Below are 26,199 nucleotides of genomic sequence, written 5' to 3' on the forward strand. Positions count from 1 at the left end.
AAACAACCCTCATTCTTACTCCTAAGATCAACTCATAATTACATGTGCGAAAAGAATCGAAAGGGAAACATTTTGAGCAACTAACAGTGTTACTCGCAATGGCGAGTACAATTGCTCGCAATGGCGAGTGTTTTGGGTTGAGCTCGCAATGGCGAGTGATTTCACTTGCAATGGTGAGTGTTTTGGGTTGCTCGCAGTTGCGAGCGATCTTGCTCGCAATTGCGAGTGTCTGGGGTAGCTCGCAGTTGCGAGTGTTTCTGCTCGCAGTTGCGAGCGATGAATGTCAGTACGGCCAGAAACCTAAAAATCACAACTTTTCATCTATCCTCATGGTTCTTTCATCCAAATATCATCTAATTATCACCCTAGGTAATATCTAAGGTATGTACACAGGTTTTGCATCATTCTAACATCTTTTCATGGTTCAATCATCAAAATCGATCATAAACCTAAATTCTCAATTCTCACAAAAACTCAACCTAATCATGTTAAATTCATTCTTCAGAATTATACCCTTAATAATATTGAAAGTTAGTCTCACCCTTACCTGGTTATTGCAGAAATCACAGCTCTCTCTCTTGTTCTCCTCTTTCTGACTTTTCTCCCTTTTTCTCCAAAAACGTACGTTCTGTGTAAAAGTATTTTCTCAACCTAACTTCTTATTTATAACACTCCTCTATTCTTTTCTCACCACTAAAATTACTCATCTCACATCACAGCCCCACTTCTTAATATTTTTATTTTATTTTCATATCTTATTTTATTTAATAATAAAATAATTCACACCAACACAATAACTTCACAAAATCATATACTTCACATAAATCTTGAAAATCACATAATTTATCTATAAATCATGTAAACTACTTAAATTCTTAAATCATATAAATCACGCATATATAAATCATATAAATATATGTTAAAACTCATCAAATAATTAAATAATAATGAAGGGCGTTACACAGGGCATCAAGCCCCCATCTTTAATGAGTATGCAATGGACTCAACTTCCTACAACTTAGACAACATCATGAACATCTCTTATAATTCCATTATTATGGATAACTTGTTAAAATTTTTACAACTTAGACCGACATATACAACTTCATGACATTAAATGGTCAACAGCAGCAAAACGACAACAAATGCAGCATATAACAGTGCTTGAATATCATAACATCATTGAGGAATGAATCGTATCAAAATGAACATCATAATAATATTTATAAATCATTACTTCATTACTAATAATCTCAGTCATCTAAATCAGGCTTCTGGACAGCTTTAATTATTCTAAACAATCTTCATTCTTACCTCTAGGATCAACTCATAACTACATGTGCGAAAAGAATCGCAAGGAAAACAATTTTGGGCAACTAACAGTGTTGCTCGCGAGGCGAGTGCCTTTGCCCGCAAGCGCGAGCAAAACATGCTCTCTGGAACTCAAAAACTGACTTGCTCACGAGGCGAGCTACTTTGCTCACAGTGGCGAGTATCTGGGCTGCTCGCAGTGGCGAGCGATCTTGCTCGCAGTGGCGAGCGATGACGTTCTTAGCTCGCGAGGCGAGCGATGCTGCTCGCCATTGCGAGTGATGAGTGTCAGGCTCGGGCAGATTGTAGATTTTCTCAAATTTTCACCTAATCTCATGGTTCTAACATCAAAATAACATCTAATTATCACCCTATGGACTATCTAAGGTATGTACACGATTCCTACATCAATTCAACAAGTTTTCATGGTTCAATCATCAAAATCGGTCTCAAACCCTAATTCTCAATTCTCACAAAACTCATCCTACATCATGTTAAATCCATTTTTCAGAATCATAGACTTAATAACATTGAAAGTTAGTCTCACCCTTACCTTATAACGGATGAAATCGGCACTCTCTAGGTCTTCTCCTCTTCTCTGACTTTTTCTCCCTTTTTCACCAAAAACGTACGTTCTGTGTCTTTCTACCTAACTTCTCTTATTTATATCTCTTCTATTCTTTTCTATTTCCTCTTAAACCATAAACTCTCTAAATTTATAAAACAGCCCCACCACTTAATATTTATTTTATTTTCAAATCTTATTTTATTAAATAATAAAATAAGTCACACCATCATTATAACTCACATAAATCATATATAAATCACATAAGTCATACAAATATATGCTAAAACTCATTAAAATAATTAAATAATTACGACGGGCGTTACATTATGGGGTTGGATAATCATAATTTTGCCCATACGCCCACCACCCATCATTTCTGAACACCAAAGCTTGACAATTTTTGAGGATTTTTAGAATTCGAATTTAATAAAAAATTAGGTTTTGAAGTTTTTTGAATTGGGGAAGAACGTTGTCTTCAATTAATGGAAGAAATTTTAGGGATTTTGAACTCTAGGTGACGTATTTTATAGATTTGGGGAAGAAAGAGACATTGGATAACAATTATTTTTCTGCAAAAGTGAGTTCGAATTTTCTATAAATCAATCAATTTAGTCCTTGAAAATTTTCTCATTTGCGACCAAATTAGTCCCTATTTGCATGGCATCTGACATGGCAAGTCTTTGTGAGAGGTTAACAGTACATGTCACCTCTGTTAAGAGGCAACTTAACGGAGGGACTTATTTGATTGACATTTGGTAAATTCGGGAACGAAATAGACATTTCGCAAAATCTGAGGACGAATTTGGCTGGTCCTTGAAAATTCAAGGACGAACTTGAGTATTTACTCTCTTTTTATCTTTTGTTGACCTTTGGTATAATTCTTTTTGTTTTTGAAAAATTAGTATAATTTTTTAATAAAAATAAATGTTATTCGTTAAGATTAATATAGTACATAAATATGATACAAAATTCAAAATTGTTAGTAGGACCTGTCAATCAAAAAGATACTAGAATTGATGCATAACATGAATCATTAGGGTTTTTTTTTTCTATCTTCTTCCTATTAGAGTTGATTTGCCTACGACTTTATGGTAATGGATGGCATTTGGAACCAAAATCGTTGGATATTCACAAAAATGGATAGGGTATCTGTATTATAAGTATGCGCATGGGCAAGGGTAGTTACGTGTACAAATGTTTCTGTTAAAGGGTGTGTTGCTAGTACTCCTCAGAATACAAACACACATTTGGATTTATTTATTTTTTCATGTGGAAATTTCCCTTTAGAGTGTGACTAAACCTATTTTGAAATGCAACATACATTACATTGAAATACCATAATGTAATATTTTGGTAACTAATAATCAAACACTTGAACTGAAAAATTAAAAAATATAAGCTAAGCATCCAACTTTTTGAAATGAAAGTTCACATCATTGTACAGATATTGTGATGAACCATTATCTGTCGATATGAAAATATGTACAAACTCTTTAATCCTACATACATGACTAGTACATTGTTTTTAAAAAAATCAAGATGGATTAAAAAAAAGAGACTTGCTATTAAATATTAATTACAAACCCGAACTTTGACGAAACACAAGAATAATCCTGTTATTTTGTTCGATAAATAGCTTTTCGGCCAAATGTGGAAAACACGAGTTCTGTCTCAGAATCTTCCAAGCTCTGATCTTCATCTGATTTTCTCTTTCCATAAGGATTGGTGAATATCAAAGCCTGCTCCGTGCTTCTTTTCTTCTTGAACACGGTGGATTCCAATTTGTCTACAAAGATTGAAATTCTCAAAACTCTCCAACTGAGCTGCAGTACAACTGAGGTGCAAAGCATATGAATACTCATGGCCGAAATGGCGGTGCCCTTTCGAACAACCAACAGATTCTGCAGTGCGAGTGACCTGTAGACTTGTCGCATGATGACTAAAGATGGTTTCCTGACAATGCATAGTTTTGGTTAGAGAAAAGTTGTGTAAATTACCGACGACTGTTGTTAAAAAGTGGGGATAGGGAGATTTAAGGTAGATATCAGAAAAATAACTTCCTCATGTATATTTCAACTCTTGAAATTGTCATACACACCATTATGCAGAAAACAAACATTGTAACATATTACAGTTCTAAACCAAAACTAAAACTTTTATGTTATAGCAATTCAATTCTCTTCTTGATGTATAATCCACTCATGCCGACCTTAACATAATGCTTGGAAGCACAAAACCAAAACTGACTTATGAAACGAAATTCTCCACTTCCATTTTCAAGATAAAAACAATAGAAAAAAGCTTCTTTATACCATCAAGTTCATACATATAAATGTTTCCACAGCAGATTTTTTTGCAAGTTTTAATCTTTCAAACTAGCTATTGAACTATGATATAAGATTAAGTTTCTATCTAATTTTACATTTTGGACAAAAGATACGCATTTACATTAAAACAACCAATGATAAAATTAAGGCTTCTTTCTAACATATTTTGAAAAATATTACTATGGAATAACAACCAACATTTTTATTCGAAATATCTTTCATAGAGATTATGATTAAAACCATTTATGTTTTCAAAGTATAAGGATCTTACTTGTAACGATATTCATCTAGGATCCGGCACAATTTATTAGACGCTGTGTGAAAGTGGCAAACGTCCAATGCACCTTTTTGAAGTTCGGGACTGAAGGGAAACATCTGGAGGCCCTGAGAGATGGATGTCTTTGGAGCATCCTTATGAAATAGTTGAACAAAAACTCGAGTTATAACAGATGTGATAAGTAACACGATATACAGTTATACTGCATTTAGCTCAGTGTAAACCTCCTATATATGTGCTTATAAGATAGTCGAATTTTTATCAATATTGTTTCAATGCCAATCATATGATATTGGGATAGATACATCATACATGTTAAGTGCATTAAGATATAATAGATGTCACTTCCTAGCATAAACCCTTGTGAAAAGTGATTAAACAATTCCAATCTGAATCATAATTAATGAGATTAATAGTAAATTTAACTTCAAATAATATTCAAAAACTTTTTCATTATCCAATAAATTTACTGTGTTTAGGCTATTAACTTTTTCACTTAAAAGATGCATTCAATCCACATAGCACAATAAGTAAATAAATAGCCAGAAAGATGGTCTACTTATTGAACTTTAAGCAGTTGCAAACTCTGAGAACCTTTATTTCGACATTTTGAACCAATATAGCAAGGAGAAAATCAAAATAACATTAGTAACATTTATGCGTAACAATGTTTTCAATTATAATTTCTAAATTTCCATCAATCAAGCTGGATAAAAACATCCTTCCTATGAAATACCAACACAGACACGGAGACCAGACTCGACACTGATTTGTTGACACCAATAGTAATTTGAGAAAATCACATGTGTCGGTATTGGATGCCTGTGTCTACAAAGCATTTTCAATCTTATATCATGTCTCGTCATTTGAAAAACTCTTACAGGTAGAAACAATTAATTGGTTTATAAAGATAATAATGATAATGATGTACCTGGATCAAGGAATATATCTAGCCATGGCGTTCCTTTTCTGTCTCTGAAATTCCCACTTCCACAAATCTATGCTTTTTCAGCGTAGGATGAAATTGTGATAATGAAGCATTGAGATATTCATCTAATTATCTCTTTCAACTATAAGGATTGGTGAATATCACATACTCATTCGTGTTTCTTTTCTCCTTCAACACGTGGATTCCCATTTCTGTACTTCTTAACTCTTTAATCACATTCTCAGGAATCCCACTAAACTGAAGCTTAAACTCCACATAGATCCATTCATTTTTTAAAAGTGCTTTGTCCATTTCAGACTCGAAATTTATCCCGTGAAATATTTTACAGCATTCAATATTTTCTTCCAAATTCATATCAAACAAACATGTATGTTCCGGAAACAGACATTTAAATTGGAGTTCTGGAAATGTACATTCATAACCATTGACAAAAAAATTAAATCCTATAGTTCTGGAAATATTTGTTTTCCATTGACATTTAAATTGGAGTTCTGGAAGAATGATAATAGAAGTTATAGAAGGGATCTTTTTACGGAACCAAAAAGAAATTGATTGACCCCTGCTTTGGTGCTCGAACCAATCTGGAATCCTAATCCCCTCTGTTCCGTTTGGGAAACAAATATTGGTGCACCCAGCCTCATGTAATTGCTGTTAGTTTAGCATAAGATATATATTACACATTGTCGATTATATATGAAATACTATATATCAAATACTATTGCAAGAAAAAAGCAACAACAAACCTGACTCAATAACATTCTTCTACTTGAGGAACTCAATGATTTACATTCTGATGCATCATTCCAATTCAATTTGAGGGTCCTCATAAGGTGACATTCACTAAGGCACTCAGGCAGAATTTTGAAATCGCCAAAGGATAAGTCTAGCAGTTTCACATTAACACGCGACTTGAGAACTATTTGGAGACATTCATATGGGAGATAGTAAGTATCGAGACAAAGAACTTCCACATTTGAAAACATTATAGAATACATTTTATCATTATGTTTTGGGAACCTGAGCATATCACATCCATTTAGTGATAAGCGGAGATTTTGAAATGAAAATGGCAATTCTCTTATGGAAGTTCCAATCTCTTTTGTATTTGTCATCTTACATAATAATTCTGGAAAACTCTTGAGTCTCTTACAAAAAGTGAAGTCCAATTCCTTAAGAGAGGGCAGCCATAAGGGTGGAAAACTCTCAAGCTTGATGCATCCATATGCATTTAAGATTTCAAGTTTATTTAGGTTCCCAATCGAATCGTGAATTGCAATTAAATTGTTACATTCTTCAAACGAGAATTTTTCTAAATTTGGAAGACCTGAGACATTGGGTATATGGGTTAAATATTGACAATGGTCCAATGTCAGGACTTTCATATCCTCAAACCTCTGCATGAATATTGTGCATGAACACAAAGAAGAAACAAATAAATAATTAAAAATCAAACACTATACTCTCATAGTGATATTATTTTCTTGACAGAAACAAAATCATCATGAAATTATAAATATATACAATTAGAAAATGAAATTATTTCACTTGCCTTGCTGCAAATACAAGATGATAGAGACTCTGAAGAACATCCTTTCCATTTCAATACTCTCAAACTGCTTGGAAGATACTTGAGACCTTTAGAAAAGGAGACATTTTTAATAATGAGTGTTTTGAGATTTGTCATCTTCTTGAAGGCCTTTCCATTCCAGTCTATTATTACGGGATCCATTGTGGGAGAACTCAGATATATCATCTCAATTTTACTTGTTCCCTTTTAACGGAAAAAAAAGAGAGAATGAATCAACCACAATACAAATAAAATATTGAGAACATGTAAATGTAATTAAGGGTAAAATAAATATTTGTTCATAGGTATCAATCTTACTTTGTTTTCCTGTAAAATATGAACTATGTCATCTCGACACCACAACCTACTACGCTTTTCAGGCTCTTTGGGTGATTCTTTCCGGACGATTTCTTTACCCATGACCTCTAGCAAGTCATGTAATGTCACTTGGCGGCACCAACTAATTTTTATGAGAGACTTATCAACCAACCCTCCAATGTGGCTATTTATGCGATAACCATAATGACGTTGAAGTATCTCTTCGACTTCTGCCAATCTACATCCTTTGAAGAGACAAGCAATATCCAAAAAGACACTTTGTTGTTCTTCGTCCAAAGCATCAAAGCTTACTTTAAGTATCTTTTGGATATCTGCATGTGGCATTCTTTCATACTTATCTAATGTAGACTCACATTCTGCAATACTTTTTCCAAACAAGTTGGAACCCACTACTTCTATAGCTAATGGAAGGCCAGAAGCATACACAACTGCACGGTTTAAAATCTCTTCATAACTTGAAGGAACTTTGTAATTTTTAATAGCCATCCACCTCAACAAGTCAAGAGCATTTTCCCTAGACATCCCTTTTACTTCATGCATAATTTCTATCTCATGATTGGTTAGTAAGTGTTTGTTACGAGTGGTAATGATAATTCTGCTTCCACAGCCGAACCAATCACGTCCTCCAGCCAAAGCATGCAGTTGTTCCAAATTGTCAACATCATCGAGAATCAAAAGAATCTTCTTTGTATGTAGCCTTTCCTTTATATAAGGAATTCCCTCACTAACACCTCCTAACTTAATTTTCAGTGAAAGTGTTTTTAAAAGGAGTTCCTCCTGGAGATGTTTCAATTGATTTGAAGCTGAATTCTCTCTCACATTTTCAAGAAAACATGAGCATTCAAATTGATCAGCAATAAAATTATAAATTGCTTTTGCAAGTGTTGATTTACCCAAGCCTCCAATACCATAAAGTCCTATCATGCGGACTCCATCATCAGATCCTTCATCAAGAAGCGATTTCACTTGTTGTACTCGAGAGTGCAACCCAACAGGGTAATTGGCAACATGTAAGGGCTGACGACTGATCTTGTTGGAGACGTATTTAACTATCTTTCCAATAAACTTGTATTCATATCTATTCGTGTCCAATAAGATAAGTCAGTATGTAACAACATCACAGTCACATCCATGTACTCATTATATATCATACAGTTCTAAATTCTAACTATTTTGACGTATAAATAAAAAAGGTGCTTCCAATCTAGGCTTTAAGATGGTATTATTGAGGAATAAAAAATAAATAAATAAAATGCAAAAAGGAAAACAAGAATCAAGTAAAGAGGAGTACCCAGGACCAGGACTAAAATGGTAGCCGGACAAGTTAGCTGCTTGGGTCAGAGCCAACTTCCATTGATGCAACCGCTCCATGTTTTTCTTGTTATTTTGGAAACTCTTTTCGTGCTTAGTGAGATGTTCACCATAACTCCCACTTTGATGTCGTATGTGAGTAGGATCCACATCATAGAAAACAGGCAAAACGAGACGACCCTTAGTCTTGTAGCAGTGAATGATGTGGACAAGTTCGTCCAAACAAAATGAAGAAGAGGCATAGTTGATAGAAAACACAGGAATGAAGATCCTAGACTCTTCAATGGCATTGTCGAGTGATGGTTTGATTTCATCCCCTCTTTGCAGGTCACGGTCATCAATGAAGGTCTGGATTCCCTTGTCAGTAAGAGCCTTGTAGAGATGGCCAGTAAAACCGTTACGAGTGTCACTGCCCCTGAAGCTGAGGAACACTTGGTAAGTGAATTGATAGGAAAATGAAGAGGATGAGGAAGGTGATTGCATAGCCATGAGAATTGAGAGAAATTGGATGAAAAAAGAGTTTGAGAATGCAAAATATGAGTTTAAGTTTTTGTGGTTTGAAATGTGGAGTCTTCGGTTTGTAAGTACATAAAGAAGAAAACTTATGACAATAATGGTGTGTAAAACTTCCTGACTACTTCCTATAGCCGTGTGGACCAATCACACTGTAAATACATTGTACTGCCACATCTTCTTGCTAATTTCTTCAATGTAATTGCTGTTCAACTTTCGGAAAAAACTAAAATTAATAAATAAAAAACCAAAGAATAGTGTAATAAGTACCGGAACTATTATTTACATGTTTTTGACACATTTAGTTGTGTTACTAGTTTTGCATAGGATTTTCAATTGTGTTATTTGGACACAATTTCCGATATTGTATTTCGACATTGCATACCATTGAGAAGAGAGAAAATCTATTTAAAACCAAGAAACCGATAAAAAAATATTCTACAAGACTTTTTACATGTTTTAGTTTTAAACTTCTTTCACTTTGTTACTGAATTAATCAATGTTAAATGACATGAAATAAATATAAATGTAAGCTATGTCATTCAAACATTAAAGACAGTCTACACTTTACCACGAAGTCTGAAGCTTCCCTATCATCTTTCGTGTGGACCAATCACCAATAATATCATTGAGAAGCAAATGGTTAATTAATATTCTCTACCCAATTTTACGTTTCATGTTTTCATTGTACTATTAGTAGGACCCTCTGCTTTTATATGGTTCTACACTTTTAGCATGTGGGAAACTTCCTTCCCATTTCGTATTTACCATCGCTTTTCCTAAAGAAAGGTAAAAAGGTAAATATTTATGTCTCCTTAAATTGGGTAGAATGCTATAACCCAAGTATGTAGACACTAGACACTACTGAATATACACAAGGAATTCCTTGTTGCAAAAATTTCTTATATAGTAACAGAAAGTTGCCCTTAAGTCCAAGGTTTTAAAAAACGGACCAGTAACGGGATTGCGGCCATTACAAAACGGTATCGGCAGCCACCGTGACCTTTTTGGACCTTTTAACGTTGAGAACAAAAATCACAGAAGAATCGTTGTTACAGATGTTACGGAAAGCCATTACGGCCGCGAAACGCCGTTATGGCCATGAAACTTCGTTACGGACTGGAAAAGACAGAAATTTGAACAAGAGACGAAGGAATCTCAGATTTTAAAAAAAGCACAAGACTACAAGACTACACAGTCTACACTTACAAAACTGAAGAATCTGAATTTTATCTTTATCAAATCAACCTATTTTTTGTACAGAAAGTCAGGCATCGAAACTTATCATTATCAAATCTTAATCCTCATTCACTTTCAATTCAACCTTTCTCAAACACAATTACTTACTTCTCTTGTGTTATTCTTCTGGTGGTGACAAACAAACATGCTTCTCCATTGCTTCCTGTAGTTGTGCAATTCTATTTCTTGGTTCCTGCTTCTTGTGTGTGTTTTCCGTTTCTTGGTTCTTGCTTGCTTGTGTGCGTTTGCCGTTTCTTGGAATGAGTGAAGGGTCATTTAATTCTTTTCAAGAAGACTCATATGTTAGGCGTGATAAAAAATTGATGCCTCATGGAATGGAAGAAGATTCACATGCTGATATGATTAATGTTGGTGGTAGTAGCAGAGGTCGAGGAAGACGTAGTAAAAGTAGAAGGCGTGAAGAGATTCCATTGGATGATTCTTCCTCATCAAGTGGAGTACAATCATTTGGTGACTTTGGTAGTCAAGGTAATTATCCATCATATTACCAACAACCTTCTTATATATCACATGCGTATTATCCATATATGCCAAACCCAAATGCACATTTTTATAACCAACCTCCTACGAATTACCAGAGCAGTCAAAACGGGCGGTCTGGCCCGTTTAGGGCCAGCCCTAATGGGCTTCGGGCTTTATCGGGCCGGGCCAAAAAGCCCGGTTGAAAAACGGGCTTGAAATATACTACCCGAGCCCGGCCCTACACAGGCCGCGGGCTAAACGGGCCCGCCCGTATTAAAAATTACATTTTTTTTAAAAGTACTTTAAAATACTCCTATAATTTTTTTATAAATAATATTTTTAATATGTTTAAATAATGTCTAGCACAAAAATAAATTGTAAACATTTTAGTACAAACGTCGTAAACTAAAAAGGCGAGGAAAACAATTTTAAATAAATTAGATACGTTATGACTATAAATATTTATATATTCGATCTTAAAAATTATAAATAACGAAACGAGTAAATATAATTTTACATTACATTTATATTTGTGTTAATTCATTGGATTTTCACTTTTATTTTTTACTTTGATAATCAACTAAGTAAAGAATTATTTGAAAGATATATATAATTTAGAGGATTTTTTTTGTTATGCGGGCTAACGGGCTACCCGCGGCCTGTTCAGGCTAGCCCTAACGGGTACCGGGCTTTTTCGGGACGGGATAAAAAGCCCTATTAAAATTCGGGCTCAATATTTAAGGCCTAATCCCTATCATTAATCGGGCTAAACGGGCCGGCCCGTTTTGACAGCTCTACGAATTACCACCATGACTCATCAACAAATTCTTCATATGACTACCAACAAATAAAACCACCAAGAAGTTCTTCGTTGTTTGATTATGTCTTTGGAGGAAGTGGAAATGACAATGATGAAGGTGATAGTGGAAGTTATGATCCTGCACGTCGTTCTACCATGTGGTGACTAGTGGTGTAATCAATAAGTTTTTATTAGACTTTTGAAATGTATTAGTAGTTTCTTATGATATGAACTAAATGTAGTTAATTTCTATCTTTACTAAATGGAGTCTATTTTTAGTATTATATTTACTTTAAACATGTTATAATAATGGGAAAAAAATATTAATCTAAGTTATTATACATTATATGATAACATAAATAATTTTAATAAGTTTGAAACGTTGAGATTAATTCACACGGCAAAGACCATTATTTATATCGCAGCGCCCGTTACAGTCGAAATCGCGACAACTTTAACGCGACCGCGATCGTTATTTAAAACCTTGCTTAAGTCTACCAATCAATTAGCTACGAAGAATAAAGTATTGTCTAGAATTGTCCCAAACCTGCATGTTACTTGACCAAAAAACAAAAAGAAATGAAACTCAGTTCATTACAGAGTGGTAAACTTTTGCATCAAATTCTTGACTTCATAGCACATGTGTTTGTTCAATTGAAGGTTAAGTGTTCTGAATCTGCAGGCTCAGAAGAGTAGGTTGTGGTATTTTTGTTGCGATTTAATGTAGAAAAAAAATGAATTTCATGAAACTTAGGATGCAGCCATGATGAATTTCATAAAAGTTAGTAATGCATATCGTTGGAAATGGCGAGATATTGTGATAGAAATTCAAAGAGTCAAAATAATGATAACCTAAGACCACTTATAATGGGAGTGTCGAAAAACGAATTCAACCATTGAATTGGTGCAATGGCATGTTGAAAAACATGTGGATTATTTCAGATTGAATTTTTTCAAGGGTTGAATGAGAAGATAGTTGGGGAGGGTGTGTAGTCCAATTATTTTCTATTGATTTAATTTAATACACTTGGTAAAATTCTATTGGTTGTTGTGATTCTCAGATTTTTATCTCATCCTAATTATTTGGGATAAATTATTTTATAGAAAATTAATTTTTTTAATTTTTTTCACCAAAATTCATCATTTTTTTTGTCTATAAATAAAGACTTGGTTCATTTGATTTGGACACAGGAAAAACAAGATTTTTTCCTCTAATTTTTCTATTTAGCCTCCAATAAACTCTTGTTTGTAGCTCTAAACATCTTTTTAGTGAAATGAATCCTAACAATAACCCTTTTAACACCCAAAATTCTACTAATTACCCTTTCAACTGCCCAAATCCCAACAACTAAGAATATAAAATTTAAAAAATAAAGTTCAAATAAATTATTAAATTAGAAAAAAATTATTTAACTCTTAATTATTTTAATTTAATTTCAATCGATGATTGTTATTAATATATAATCATAAAAACATAAAAGAAAATAAAAATATGAAATAAAAGTGGTGGGGTAGGGCTCTTTCAAAAAAAAAAAAAAAGTGGTGGGGTACCGTGTTGAATTTGTTTAAACCAAACTATTGTAGTGAGTAAAAGTTGAATGAGTGTTCAATTGGAGAGTGAAAATGACGTAGAGTGTAGAAAGTGAAAAGGGAGGTGTTGAATGTTGAAACTATTGTATATAATCTAATGCACCAATGACATTGATAAATGTGATTACATTCAACCAAACTCGTCCCTTGCTCAGCCCTACATATGCATATATGTATGGTTTTATAGATTTCAGGAAACTATAATTTCAACTTGTATTTCTTTGACATTTTAAAAATATTGGTTAATACACACTTTAGAAAGGTATCTGTATTTAAATTAAGTATATACTTGCCACCTGATTATTGAATAAGTTCAACTTGATCTGATGCAATTGTTTAGAGACTTATATGCACATGCTTAATATTTGTGAATGGGGGAGCTATGAGAAGTGGATTAATTGGATAAAGTTAAGAGTTTTTTCGGGCTTATACAATTGAGTTTGTATTTGTGTTTTGTTGTTCAATACAACCTAAGATTTACATCACCACCAAAGTTACTCATTTTCCCTCATTCAAGTCTTTCTCAAACTTGTATATCAACTGCTTTGCACAATGGATGAATTATGTTACCCTAAAAATACATACAAATACAAAAATTAGAATAATTTAAAAAGTGAAAAAAAATTACATTCATAATAGCATCCATTTGAACCATATATATCTAGATATAAAGGATGTAACATCCCAGACGACTTTCAGGATTGCCGACTGACCCCACAAATCAGCACGAGTCTTTTCAGCATACTTTGTCCTCACTCACACGCTTACCGGGAAAATTCTCGGTAGGTCACCCATCCCAAAATTGCTCCAAGTCAAGCACGCTTAACCGTGGAGTTCTTATGGAATGAGCTACCGAAAAGAAGATGCATCTTGTTGATATAGCTAGTACCAAACAATTCTTATAAGCATTCCTTCAACCATGTAGTCCCATACCTACACGGCCTCAGTGTAACACCCCGTTTTCCCAACGTAAAAATTTCATTTAAAATCAGAGTATTTAATTCATAACGGAATGCCACACACTACTTTAACATCTCAAAACAGATAATAATAATTATCCTTCAAATTCAACATCATGAAAAATCTTAAACTGTTACAACGGAAAATAGTTCAACATTTAAAAGTCTTGGCACACAGGCCATATTGGAAAATCTCATAAATTAGTTCATAAAAGAGACACGTAAGGAATAGAAGTAAAAGCAAGCCCCCATCCCGTTACGTATCAGAGCACCTAGACACCAACTGAGAGTCCACTCATGAACGCCTCTAATCTTTATTACCTGCACATTACCCACGGTCGAGGCAACATATACGCAGAAGGGGTGAGATTTCATAATCAATACATTAAGCATATAATCCAATAAAATGCATTTAACAGCTTAAACATTAATATCATATCAACGATTAACAATTAGCATATTTTTCATTTCATAACAAATACAATCATCAATACCATTACTAATTTTCATCACAAATCATAATCAACTCACACTCAACTTGACGACACAACTCATCTTTGACCATGCAACTCTATCAACTCAACAACAACTTGACAACTTAAACATCATGAAACTTCTTGTTATGCAAATGCATATGGTACCAATCAACAACAAAATGAGCATAATAGGCTCTTCAACGTGTGAGCACAAAGGCTGCCGGGCCTAAAGCCCTCAACTTTAATGAGCACAAAGGCTGCCGGGCCTAAAGCCCCCAACTTTAATGAGCACAAAGGCTGCCGGGCCTAAAGCCCCCAACTTTAATGAGTATGCAATGAACTCAAACTTCCAACAACTTAGACAACATCATGAACGACTCATACGACTCATAATCATAGACAACTTCTTAAATTCTTGCAACATAGATCGACTCATGCAATTTCAAGACTTTAAAGGTCAGCAGCAATGAACAGCAACAGATTTACAACATATAACAGTGTTGGAATATCTCAACATCGTTTAAGGAATGGATTACATCAACATAAATATCATAAAACATCATAACATTATTCATGCAACATTACTAATCATTTCAGTCATATAAACAGACTTCTGTAACATCTGGAAACATCCTAAACCACCCTCATTCTTACTTCTAAGGTCAGCTCAAGACTATACGTGCGAAAGGATCGCATCGGGACAACTTTGGGCAACTAACAACCTAACTCGCAGTGGCGAGTGACTTTGCTCGCAATGGCGAGCAAAACGTGTTTTCTGGAACTCCTAAGACCTTGCTCGCAATGGCGAGCTACTTTGCTCGCAAATGCGAGCGTTACGGGTTACTCGCAATGACGAGTTGTTTTGCTCGCAGTTGCGAGCTCTGGGTTCTAGCTCGCAGTTGCGAGTGTTCTTGCTCGCAGATGCGAGCGATGAATGTCAGTACGGCCAGAAACCTAAAAATCACAACTTTTCACCTATATTCATGACTCCTTCATCCAAATAGCATCTAATTATCATCTTAAGGAATATCTAAGGTCTGTACACTAATTTTGCATCAAACTAACCTCTGTTCATGATTCAATCATCAAAATCGATCTTAAACCTAATTCCCAATTCTCACCAAAACTTAATCTAGTCATGCTAAATTCATCCTATAGAATCATACTCTTAATAATATTGAAAATTAGTCTCACCCTTACCTGATAATAGCAGAAATCGAAAGCCTCCCTTTGTTCTTCTCTCTTTCTGACTTTTCTCCCTTTTTCTCCAAAAACGTACGTATTCTGTTTTCTAACTTTTGTTGTCTATTTATCTCTCCTAATTACTCTTCTCACTACTAATTGCTCATCTCACAACACAGCCCAATTTTTAATATTTTTATTTTTATTTTATTTCTCATATCTTATTTTATTTAATAATTAAATAAGTCACACCAACATAACAACTTCACAACATCAATATACTTCACGTCAATCTAGAAAATCACATAATTTATCTATAAATCATGCAAACTATTTAAATTCTTAAATCATATATATATATATATATATAAATCCTCATTAAATTAAGTAAATAATTAAGACGGGCGTTACAACTCTCCCCAACTTATAGAATTTTCGTCCTCGAAAATTTACCTAGAGCAAACAACTCTGGGTAAGACTCCATCATCTTACTCTCCAGCTCCCATGTCAAGCTTTCACCAGTCGTTCCACTCCAAACAACTCTCACTAGAGGTATCTCCTTGCCTCTCAACGTTTTCATCTTGCGATCATCAATCCTCAAGGGTAAGGTCTCCACCGTAAGGTTGTCTCTAACTTGCACATCATCACTCTGAATCACATGGGACGGGTCTGGGACATACTTCCTCAACTGCGACACATGGAACACATCATGCAAATTTGATAAATGCGGTGGTAAGCCAACTCTATAAGCCACCGTGCCAATTCTCTCAGATATCTGATAAGGACCAATAAACTTTGGAGTCAACTTCTTTGACTTCAATGCACGACCAACACCGGTCGTTGGAGTAACTCTCAAGAACACATGGTCTCCCTCTTGAAACTCAAGGTCTTTCTTACGCTTATCATGGTAACTCTTCTGTCGACTCTGCGACGCTTTCATCTTCTCTTGAATCATTTTCACCTCCTCAGTAGTCTGTTGAACAATTTCTGGTCCTAGAACCACACTTTCACCGGTCTCAAACCAACACAACGGAGTCCTACACCTCCGACCATACAAAGCCTCGAAAGGTGCCATCCCAATACTTGAATGATAGCTGTTATTATAAGTGAACTCTATCAACGGAAGATGACTATCCCAAGTTCCACCCTGCTCAAGTACACAAACTCTCAACAAGTCTTCGAGTGACTGAATTGTTCTTTCCGACTGACCATCTGTTTGAGGATGATAAGCCGAACTCAATCTCAACTTAGAGCCTAAAGCCTCTTGCAAACTCTTCCAAAATCTAGAAGTAAATCTTGGATCTCTATCTGACACGATGCTTGAAGGAACACCATGCAATTTCACTATGTCTCGAATATAAATCTCTGCCAACTGAGCCACAGGAAAACTAATATTAATCGGAAGGAAATGTGCCGACTTCGTCAATCTATCAACAATTACCCAAATAGCGTCATTTCCCTTAGGAGTATTCGGCAAACTCGTCACAAAATCCATGGATATACTATCCCATTTCCATTCTGGTACATCTAACGGTGTCATCAATCCAGTAGGTTTCTGATGCTCTACCTTCGACTTCTGACAAATCAGACAAGAGTACACAAATTGTGCTACATCACGTTTCAATCCAGACCACCAAAACAACTTCTGTAAGTCATGATACATCTTTGTAGCTCCGGGATGAATACCTAAGCTACTCCTATGACTCTCTTCAAGAATCATCTTCTTTATCTCGTCATTGTCTGGAATACAAATCCTACCTCGAAACCTCAACGCACCCTGATCATCGACCTTAAAGTCACTATCTTCAGTTTGATTACTAGCAACCAACAAGTCCACAAACTTAACATCAGCTTTCTGCGCATCCTTAATATCTTTTAAGAAATCATTATCAATTTTCAGCATTCCTAACTTAACGCTCCGAGACGACATTTCACAAACTAAGCTCATATCTCTAAACTGTTCAAGCAATTCAAATTCCTTCACCATCATAGCAGACATATGTAAACTCTTCCTACTTAAGGCATCCGCAACAACATTAGCCTTACCCGGATGGTAATTCAAACTAAAGTCATAATCCTTCAACAATTCGAGCCACCGCCGCTGTCGCATATTCAATTATTTCTGATCAAACAAGTACTTCAAGCTCTTGTGATCACTAAACACCTCAAATCTCGAACCATACAAGTAATGTCTCCAAATCTTAAGGACAAATACGACTGCAGCTAATTCAAGGTCATGAGTATGATAGTTTCGTTCATGAGTTCTCAACTGTCTTGATGCATAAGCAACAACTTTACCATCTTGCATAAGCACACCGCCTAAGCCCAATTTGGACGCATCACAATACACCGCAAAAGGTTCATCAGGTTTGGGCAAAATAAAAACTGGAGCCGTCGTCAAACGCTTCTTCAATTCATTAAAACTGTTCTCACAATGAACATCCCACACAAATGTTTTACCTTTACACGTCAACTGTGTTAACGGAAGTGCTAACTTAGAAAATCCTTCTATAAATCTTCGGTAGTATCCTGCCAAACCCAAAAAGCTTCTAATCTCCGTAACTGACTTAGGAGTCTCCCATTGTGATACTGCTTCAACTTTAGATGGATCGACTGCAATACCACTACCAGAAATAACATGGCCCAGAAAACTTACCACGTTCAACCAGAATTCAAACTTAGACAATTTAGCATACAACTTCTTCTCTTTCAGCACTTGCAAAACGATTTTCAAATGTTCTGCATGTTCTTCTTCTGTCTTAGAGTAAATCAAAATATCATCGATGAACACAACCACAAAGCGATCCAAAAATGCATGGAAAATGCGATTCATATACTCCATAAACACGTCAGGCGCATTACTCACACCGAAAGGCATCACCTTATATTCATAATGACCATATCGCGTCCTAAAGGCCGTCTTCTGCATATCTTCATCTTTTACTTTAATCTGATGATAACCCGACCTTCAATCAATCTTGCTGAACACACGTGCACCCACCAGCTGGTCCATCAAATCATCAATTCTAGGAAGTGGATATCTATTCTTTATGGTTACTTTATTCAGTTGTCGATAATCAATGCACAACCTCATACTTCCATCTTTCTTCTTAACCAACAATACCGGCGCTCCCCAAGGTGAAACACTTGGTCTTATGAACTTCTTATCTAGTAAATCTTCCAACTGTTTCTTCAACTCAGCCAACTCAGAAGCTGACATATGATAAGGTGTCATAGACACAGGCTTCGTTCCCGGAACAAGATCAATAGAAAATTCAACTTCTCTCTCCGGTGGTACATCAGGAATTTCATCAGATAAAACTTCAGGAAAATCACACACATCTTGCAACTTATCAATCACTGCTTGATTCTCCAAGGATAAGGATGCCATCAAGGAAAACATCAAGATCCCATCGCGTTCTAATTGCTTCAGCTTCTTAGTAGACAAAAATTTTGCTCCACTTTCCTCTTCAGTAGAAGAGAAACGCACCGACTTACTAAAACAATTAATGAGAACATGGTTGTACTCTAACCAGTTCATACCAAGAATTACATCCATTCCACTCAGAGGCAGACAAACTAAATCAATCTCAAAATCACGATCAAACATAGACAAAGGACATCGTAAACAAACAAGAGAAGTAGTCACCGAACCCTTAGCTGGAGTTTTGACAACCATTTCCCCACTCATATCAGACACAGCAAGACCCAACTTAGAAGCACAATCAAAAGCAACAAAACAATGTGTAGCACCAGTATCAATAATAGCAACTAAAGGAGTATTGTTAATATAACAATTACCTCTGATCAAACGATCCTCATTTTCAGTCTGAGTACCAGTCAAAGCAAACACTTTCCCTCTAGTCTGAGTCTTCTTCGGATTCGTACACTGAGTCCCAATATGTGTAGCACCCCGTTTTCCCAACATAAGTATTTCATTTAAAATCAGAGTATTAAATTCATAACGGAATGCCACACACTACTTAAACATCTCAAAACAGATAAAAATAATTATCCTTCAAAATCAACATCATGAAAGATCTTAAACTGTTGCAGCGGAAAATAGTTCAACATTTAAAAGTCTTGGCACGCAGGCCTTATTGGAAATTCTCATAAATTAGTTCATAAAAGAAACACGTAAGGAATAGAAGTAAAAGCAAGCCCTCATCCCGTTACGTATCAGAGCACCTAGACACCAACTGAGAGTCCACTCATGAACGCCTCTAATCTTTATTACCTGCACATTACCCATGGTCGAGGCAACATATACGCAGAAGGGGTGAGATTTCATAATCAATACATTAAGAATATAATCCAATAAAATGCATTTAACAACTTAAACATTAATAACATATCAACAATTAGCATATTTTTCATTTCATAACAAATACAATCATCAAATACCATTACTAATTTTCATCACAAATCATAATCAACTTAACACTTAACTTGACGACACAACTCCTCTTTGACCATGCAACTCTATCAACTCAACAACAACTTAACAACACAACTCTTCTTTGACCATGCAACTCTATCAACTCAACAACAACTTGACAACTTAAATATCATGAACTTCTTGATATGCAAATGCATGTGGTACCAATCAACAACAAAATGAGCATAATGGCTCTTCAACGTGTGAGCACAAAGGCTGCCGGGCCTAAAGCCCCCAACTTTAATGAGCACAAAGGCTGCCGGGCCTAAAGCCCCCAACTTTAATGAGCACAAAGGCTGCCGGGCCTAAAGCCCCCAACTTTAATGAGCACAAAGGCTGCCGGGCCTAAAGCCCCCAACTTTAATGAGTATGCAATGAACTCAACTTCCAACAACTTAGACAACAACATAAACAACTCATACGACTCATAATCATGGACCACTCCTTGAATTCTACAACATAGACCGACTCATGCAACTTCAAGACACTAACAGTCAAAAGCAGGGAACAGCAGCAAGATACAACATTTAATAACATTTGAATGCGTTAACATCATCTAAGGTATGAATTACATCAACACAAATACCATAAAGCATCATTATAACATTCATGCAACCACACTTCTAATCTCAGTCACCTGAACAGACTGCAGGGTCTATAAAAACATCCTAAACAGCTCTCTTACTTAATTCTAAGGTCAACTCAAGACTACACGTGCGAAGGGATCGCATCGGGACAATTTTTGGGCAACTAACAGCCTAACTCGCGGTGGCGAGTAACTCTGCTCGCAATGGCGAGCAAAGCGTGCATTCTGGGTTCCTAAGTCCTTACTCGCAGTGGCGAGTTATTCTGCTCGCAGTTGCGAGCTTACAGGTCACTCACAGTTGCGAGTTGCATTGCTCGCAGATGCGAGCTCTGGGTTCTAGCTCGCCGTTGCGAGTGTTCTTGCTCGCAGATGCGAGCGATGAATGTCAGTACGGCCAGAAACCTAAAAATCACAACTTTTCACCTATATTCATGATTCCTTCATCCAAATAGCATCTAATTATCATCTTAAGTCATATCTAAGGTCTGTACACTAATTTTGCATCAATCTAACATCTGTTCTTGATTCATTCATCAAAATTGATCCTAAACCTAATTCTCAATTCTCACCAAAACTTAACCTAATCATGCTAAATTCATCCTATAGAATTATACTCTTAATAATATTGAAAATTAGTCTCACCCTTACCTGATAATAGCAGAATCGCAGCCCTCCTTTGGTTCTTCTCTCTTTCTGACTTTTCTCCCTTTTTCTCCAAAAACGTACGTACTACTTTTCCTAACTTATGTCTGTCTATTTATCTCTCCTTTTTACTCTTCTCACTACTAATTGCTCATCTCACCACGCAGCCCAATCTTTAATATTTTTATTTTATTTCTCATATCTTATTTTATTTAATAATAAAATAAGTCACACCAACATAACAACTTCACAACATCAATATACTTCACGTCATTCTAGAAAATCACATAATTTATCTATAAATCATGCAAACTATTTAAATTCTTAAATCATATAAATATATATATAAATAATTATATAAATCCTCATTAAATTAAGTAAATAATTAAGACGGGCGTTACAATATGACCCTCTTCTTTGCAGTTAAAACACACAATGTCCCCATGCTTACACTCTGCAAGTGTATGTCCTTTACTGCCACAACGAAAGCACCGTTTAATATCCTTAGTACAAGCATTACTCTTATGGCCTTTCTCGCCACAAGTGTAACAAACAATCTCAGCACCAGCATCCTTCTTATTTGACCTCCTCTCATCATTAGCTCTTCCTTTTCCTTTGTCAGTAGGAGCACTGTAAGGCTTTGGGCGACTTTGTTGGCCCTTATCCCTCTTCTCACTCATAATCTTATAATGAGCTTTGCTGTCATCTTCATAGATTCTGCATCTGCTCACCAAAGCAGAAAAGTCACGGATTTGTTGGTAACCAATGGCTCGCTTAATATCAGCACGCAAACCATTCTCGAACTTGATACACTTAGAGAACTCAGCATTGTCCCCAGTGTAGTGTGGATAGAATTGAACCAGCTCCACAAACTTTGCTGCATACTCTGTCACCGACATGTTTCCTTGCTTCAGCTCAAGGAACTCGATCTCTTTTCTTCCGCGAACATCCTCAGGAAAATATCTGTTTAGGAACTCTCTCTTAAACACAGTCCAAGTAATAACTGCATCATCCTGCTCTAGGGTAGGTTGGAGGCTCACCCACCAGTCATCAGCTTCCTCAGCCAGCATATGCGTTCCAAAACGCACTTTTTGATCTTCAGTACATTGCATAACTCTAAAAATTCTTTCAACCTCCTTGAGTCACGTCTGTGCTCCATCAGGGTCGTACCTTCCTTTGAAAGTAGGAGGATGATTTCTCAGAAAGGTCTCCAACATTCTCACATCCGCATTCGCACCAGCACCAGCATTTGGATGTTGTCCCACAGCTTGGGCTACAGCTTCCAAAGCAGCAGCAATCGCAGCATCATTTCTTCCAGCCATTCTAGTCCTCTTATAGCAGATAAAATTCGCAGCCTCCAGGTCTCTTCTCTGCACAACACACAACAATTATAATAACATAATAATGGTATCCCAACTGCTAAAGACACAACCTGACTCGCTACTTGGCCGGACGGACCGACCTGCTCTGATACCAATTGTAACACCCCGTTTTCCCAACGTAAAAATTTCATTTAAAATCAGAGTATTTAATTCATAACGGAATGCCACACACTACTTTAACATCTCAAAACAGATAATAATAATTATCCTTCAAATTCAACATCATGAAAAATCTTAAACTGTTACAGCGGAAAATAGTTCAACATTTAAAAGTCTTGGCACACAGGCCTTATTGGAAAATCTCATAAATTAGTTCATAAAAGAGACACGTAAGGAATAGAAGTAAAAGCAAGCCCTCATCCCGTTACGTATCAGAGCACCTAGACACCAACTGAGAGTCCACTCATGAACGCCTCTAATCTTTATTACCTGCACATTACCCACGGTCAAGGCAACATATACGCAGAAGGGGTGAGATTTCAAAATCAATACATTAAGCATATAATCCAATAAAATGCATTTAACAGCTTAAACATTAATATCATATCAACGATTAACAATTAGCATATTTTTCATTTCATAACAAATACAATCATCAATACCATTACTAATTTTCATCACAAATCATAATCAACTCACACTCAACTTGACGACACAACTCATCTTTGACCATGCAACTCTATCAACTCAACAACAACTTGACAACTTAAACATCATGAAACTTCTTGTTATGCAAATGCATGTGGTACCAATCAACAACAAAATGAGCATAATAGGCTCTTCAACGTGTGAGCACAAAGGCTGCCAGGCCTAAAGCCCCCAACTTTAATGAGCACAAAGGCTGCCGGGCCCAAAGCCCCCAACTTTAATGAGCACAAAGGCTGCCGGGCCTAAAGCCCCCAACTTTAATGAGTATGCAATGAACTCAAACTTCCAACAACTTAGACAACATCATGAACGACTCATACGACTCATAATCATAGACAACTTCTTAAATTCTTGCAACATAGACCGACTCATGCAATTTCAAGACTTTAAAGGTCAGCAGCAATGAACAGCAACAGATTTACAACATATAACAGTGTTGGAATATCTCAACATCATTTAAGGAATGGATTACATCAACATAAATATCATAAAACATCATAACATTATTCATGCAACATTACTAATCATTTCAGTCATATAAACAGACTTCTGTAACATCTGGAAACATCCTAAACCACCATCATTCTTACTTCTAAGGTCAGCTCAAGACTATACGTGCGAAAGGATCGCATCGGGACAACTTTGGGCAACTAACAGCCTAACTCACAGTGGCGAGTGACTTTGCTCGCAATGGCGAGCAAAACGTGTTTTCTGGAACTCCTAAGACCTTGCTCGCAATGGCGAGCTACTTTGCTCGCAAATGCGAGCGTTACGGGTTACTCGCAATGGCGAGTTGTTTTGCTCGCAGTTGCGAGCTCTGGGTTCTAGCTCGCAGTTGCGAGTGTTCTTGCTCGCAGATGCGAGCGATGAATGTCAGTACGGCCAGAAACCTAAAATTCACAACTTTTCACCTATATTCATGACTCCTTCATCCAAATAGCATCTAATTATCATCTTAAGGAATATCTAAGGTCTGTACACTAATTTTGCATCAAACTAACATCTGTTCATGATTCAATCATCAAAATTGATCTTAAACCTAATTCCCAATTCTCACCAAAACTTAATCTAATCATGCTAAATTCATCCTATAGAATCATACTCTTAATAATATTGAAAATTAATCTCACCCTAACCTGATAATAGCAGAAATCGAAAGCCTCCCTTTGTTCTTCTCTCTTTCTGACTTTTCTCCCTTTTTCTCCAAAAACGTACGTATTCTGTTTTCTAACTTTTGCTGTCTATTTATCTCTCCTAATTACTCTTCTCACTACTAATTGCTCATCTCACAACACAGCCCAATTTTTAATATTTTTTATTTATTTTATTTCTCATATCTTATTTTATTTAATAATAAAATAAGTCACACCAACATAACAACTTCACAACATCAATATACTTCACGTCAATCTAGAAAATCACATAATTTATCTATAAATCATGCAAACTATTTAAATTCTTAAATCATAAATATATATATATATATATATATATATATATATATATATAAATTCTCATTAAATTAAGTAAATAATTAAGACGGGCGTTACACTCAGGATCCATCTCATTCCGATTTAATTCGGTTCCTCTATTGTCGGGAGCCGCTCATTGTCGTGCCTTGTGCACCAGAGATCACTATCCCGCCCTCGTCAGCCGTGGGTGTTACATGCCCACCAGCTTCCGCTTGGTTCATCCCCGAACCACACCGTACTGGGAGAGGTCTGCTCTGATACCATTTGTTACATCCCAGACGACTTTCAGGATTGCCGACTGACCCCACAAATCAACACGAGTCTTTTCAGCATGCTTTGTCCTCACTCACACGCTTACAGGGAAACTTCCCGGTAGGTCACCCATCCCAAAATTGCTCCAAGTCAAGCACGCTTAACCGTGGAGTTCTTATGGAATGAGCTACCGAAAAGAAGATGCATATTGTTGATATAGGTAGTACCAAACAATTCTTATAAGCATTCCTTCAACCATGTAGTCTCATACACGGCCTCAGGATCCCTCTCATTTCGATGTGATTCGGTTTCTCTACTGTCGGGAGCCGCTCATTGTCGTGCCTTGTGCACCGGCGATCACTCCCCTGCCCTCGTCAGCCGTGGGTGTTACAATGGATGAGTGCCACAGTTAACGTCAAGAACATACCAAACACGAATGATTCGAACAACTCGCATCATGATTCTATGACCGAATTGATTTCAAAGATGTTATCGGATCTTGGTGGCATGACAATTTTTTGAAGTTGGACAACATTCATTGGAAGAAATATGCATGTGAAAATGATGAAAGAAACATATAGTATATAAAAAAAAATAATGAAAGCAAATTATTTTTGTTGCGAATTCGATGAAAATCACACCAATAAAATACTATATGGAGCAAGTAATAATCAAGCAACCAAACAAAGTTTAAAGAAGTTATAAACACAAGCAAAAATAAAAAAACAACGAGAAAGAAGAAAGAGAGAAAACACGATATTTGTTTACTCAGTTTGGTCCAATACTGACCTAGTCTAGGGGAGAGAGCAGCCATCCGTTCCGCTATAATGATGAATAACTTTACAAAAGAGATATCAATGGGTTACAAGAATAAGTCTCCCGCCTAATT

General features: G+C 36.0%; 1 protein-coding gene and 1 long non-coding RNA gene across 5 annotated transcripts in view; both read right to left on the minus strand.

Moving 5' to 3' along the window:
• The window catches only part of LOC146929941 (disease resistance protein RPV1-like), a 68,395-nt gene extending 59,180 nt beyond the window's left edge, over positions 1 to 9,215 (minus strand). Inside the window, exons 1-7 of one of the 4 annotated variants that reach the window (XM_085701616.1) lie at positions 8,630 to 9,215; positions 7,318 to 8,416; positions 6,982 to 7,203; positions 6,176 to 6,826; positions 5,415 to 6,080; positions 4,478 to 4,617; positions 3,258 to 3,832 (exon numbers count right to left, since the gene is read on the minus strand). In XM_085701616.1, the coding sequence (XP_085557742.1) occupies positions 5,550 to 6,080; positions 6,176 to 6,826; positions 6,982 to 7,203; positions 7,318 to 8,416; positions 8,630 to 9,138 (3,012 nt within the window). In that variant the 5' untranslated portion in view covers positions 9,139 to 9,215 and the 3' untranslated portion in view covers positions 3,258 to 3,832; positions 4,478 to 4,617; positions 5,415 to 5,549. Of the gene's footprint in view, positions 1 to 3,257; positions 3,833 to 4,477; positions 4,618 to 5,414; positions 6,081 to 6,175; positions 6,827 to 6,924; positions 7,204 to 7,317; positions 8,417 to 8,629 lie in introns of those variants that run through there. The other 3 variants (XM_085701618.1, XM_085701617.1, XM_085701619.1) reach the window with 3 other exon arrangements.
• Positions 9,216 to 14,299: 5,084 nt separating this feature from the next.
• On the minus strand, positions 14,300 to 19,794 carry LOC146929948 (uncharacterized). The gene is made up of 2 exons (XR_015008303.1): positions 19,692 to 19,794; positions 14,300 to 14,553 (listed from the first exon to the last, which is right to left on the minus strand). It is a non-coding gene; the product is annotated as an uncharacterized LOC146929948 (long non-coding RNA).
• Positions 19,795 to 26,199: the final 6,405 nt, after the last annotated feature.

This window comes from Medicago sativa, chromosome 4 (genome assembly GCF_051527215.1).
Source record: "Medicago sativa cultivar Bolivia chromosome 4, Bolivia_mono, whole genome shotgun sequence".
NCBI lineage: Eukaryota > Viridiplantae > Streptophyta > Magnoliopsida > Fabales > Fabaceae > Medicago > Medicago sativa.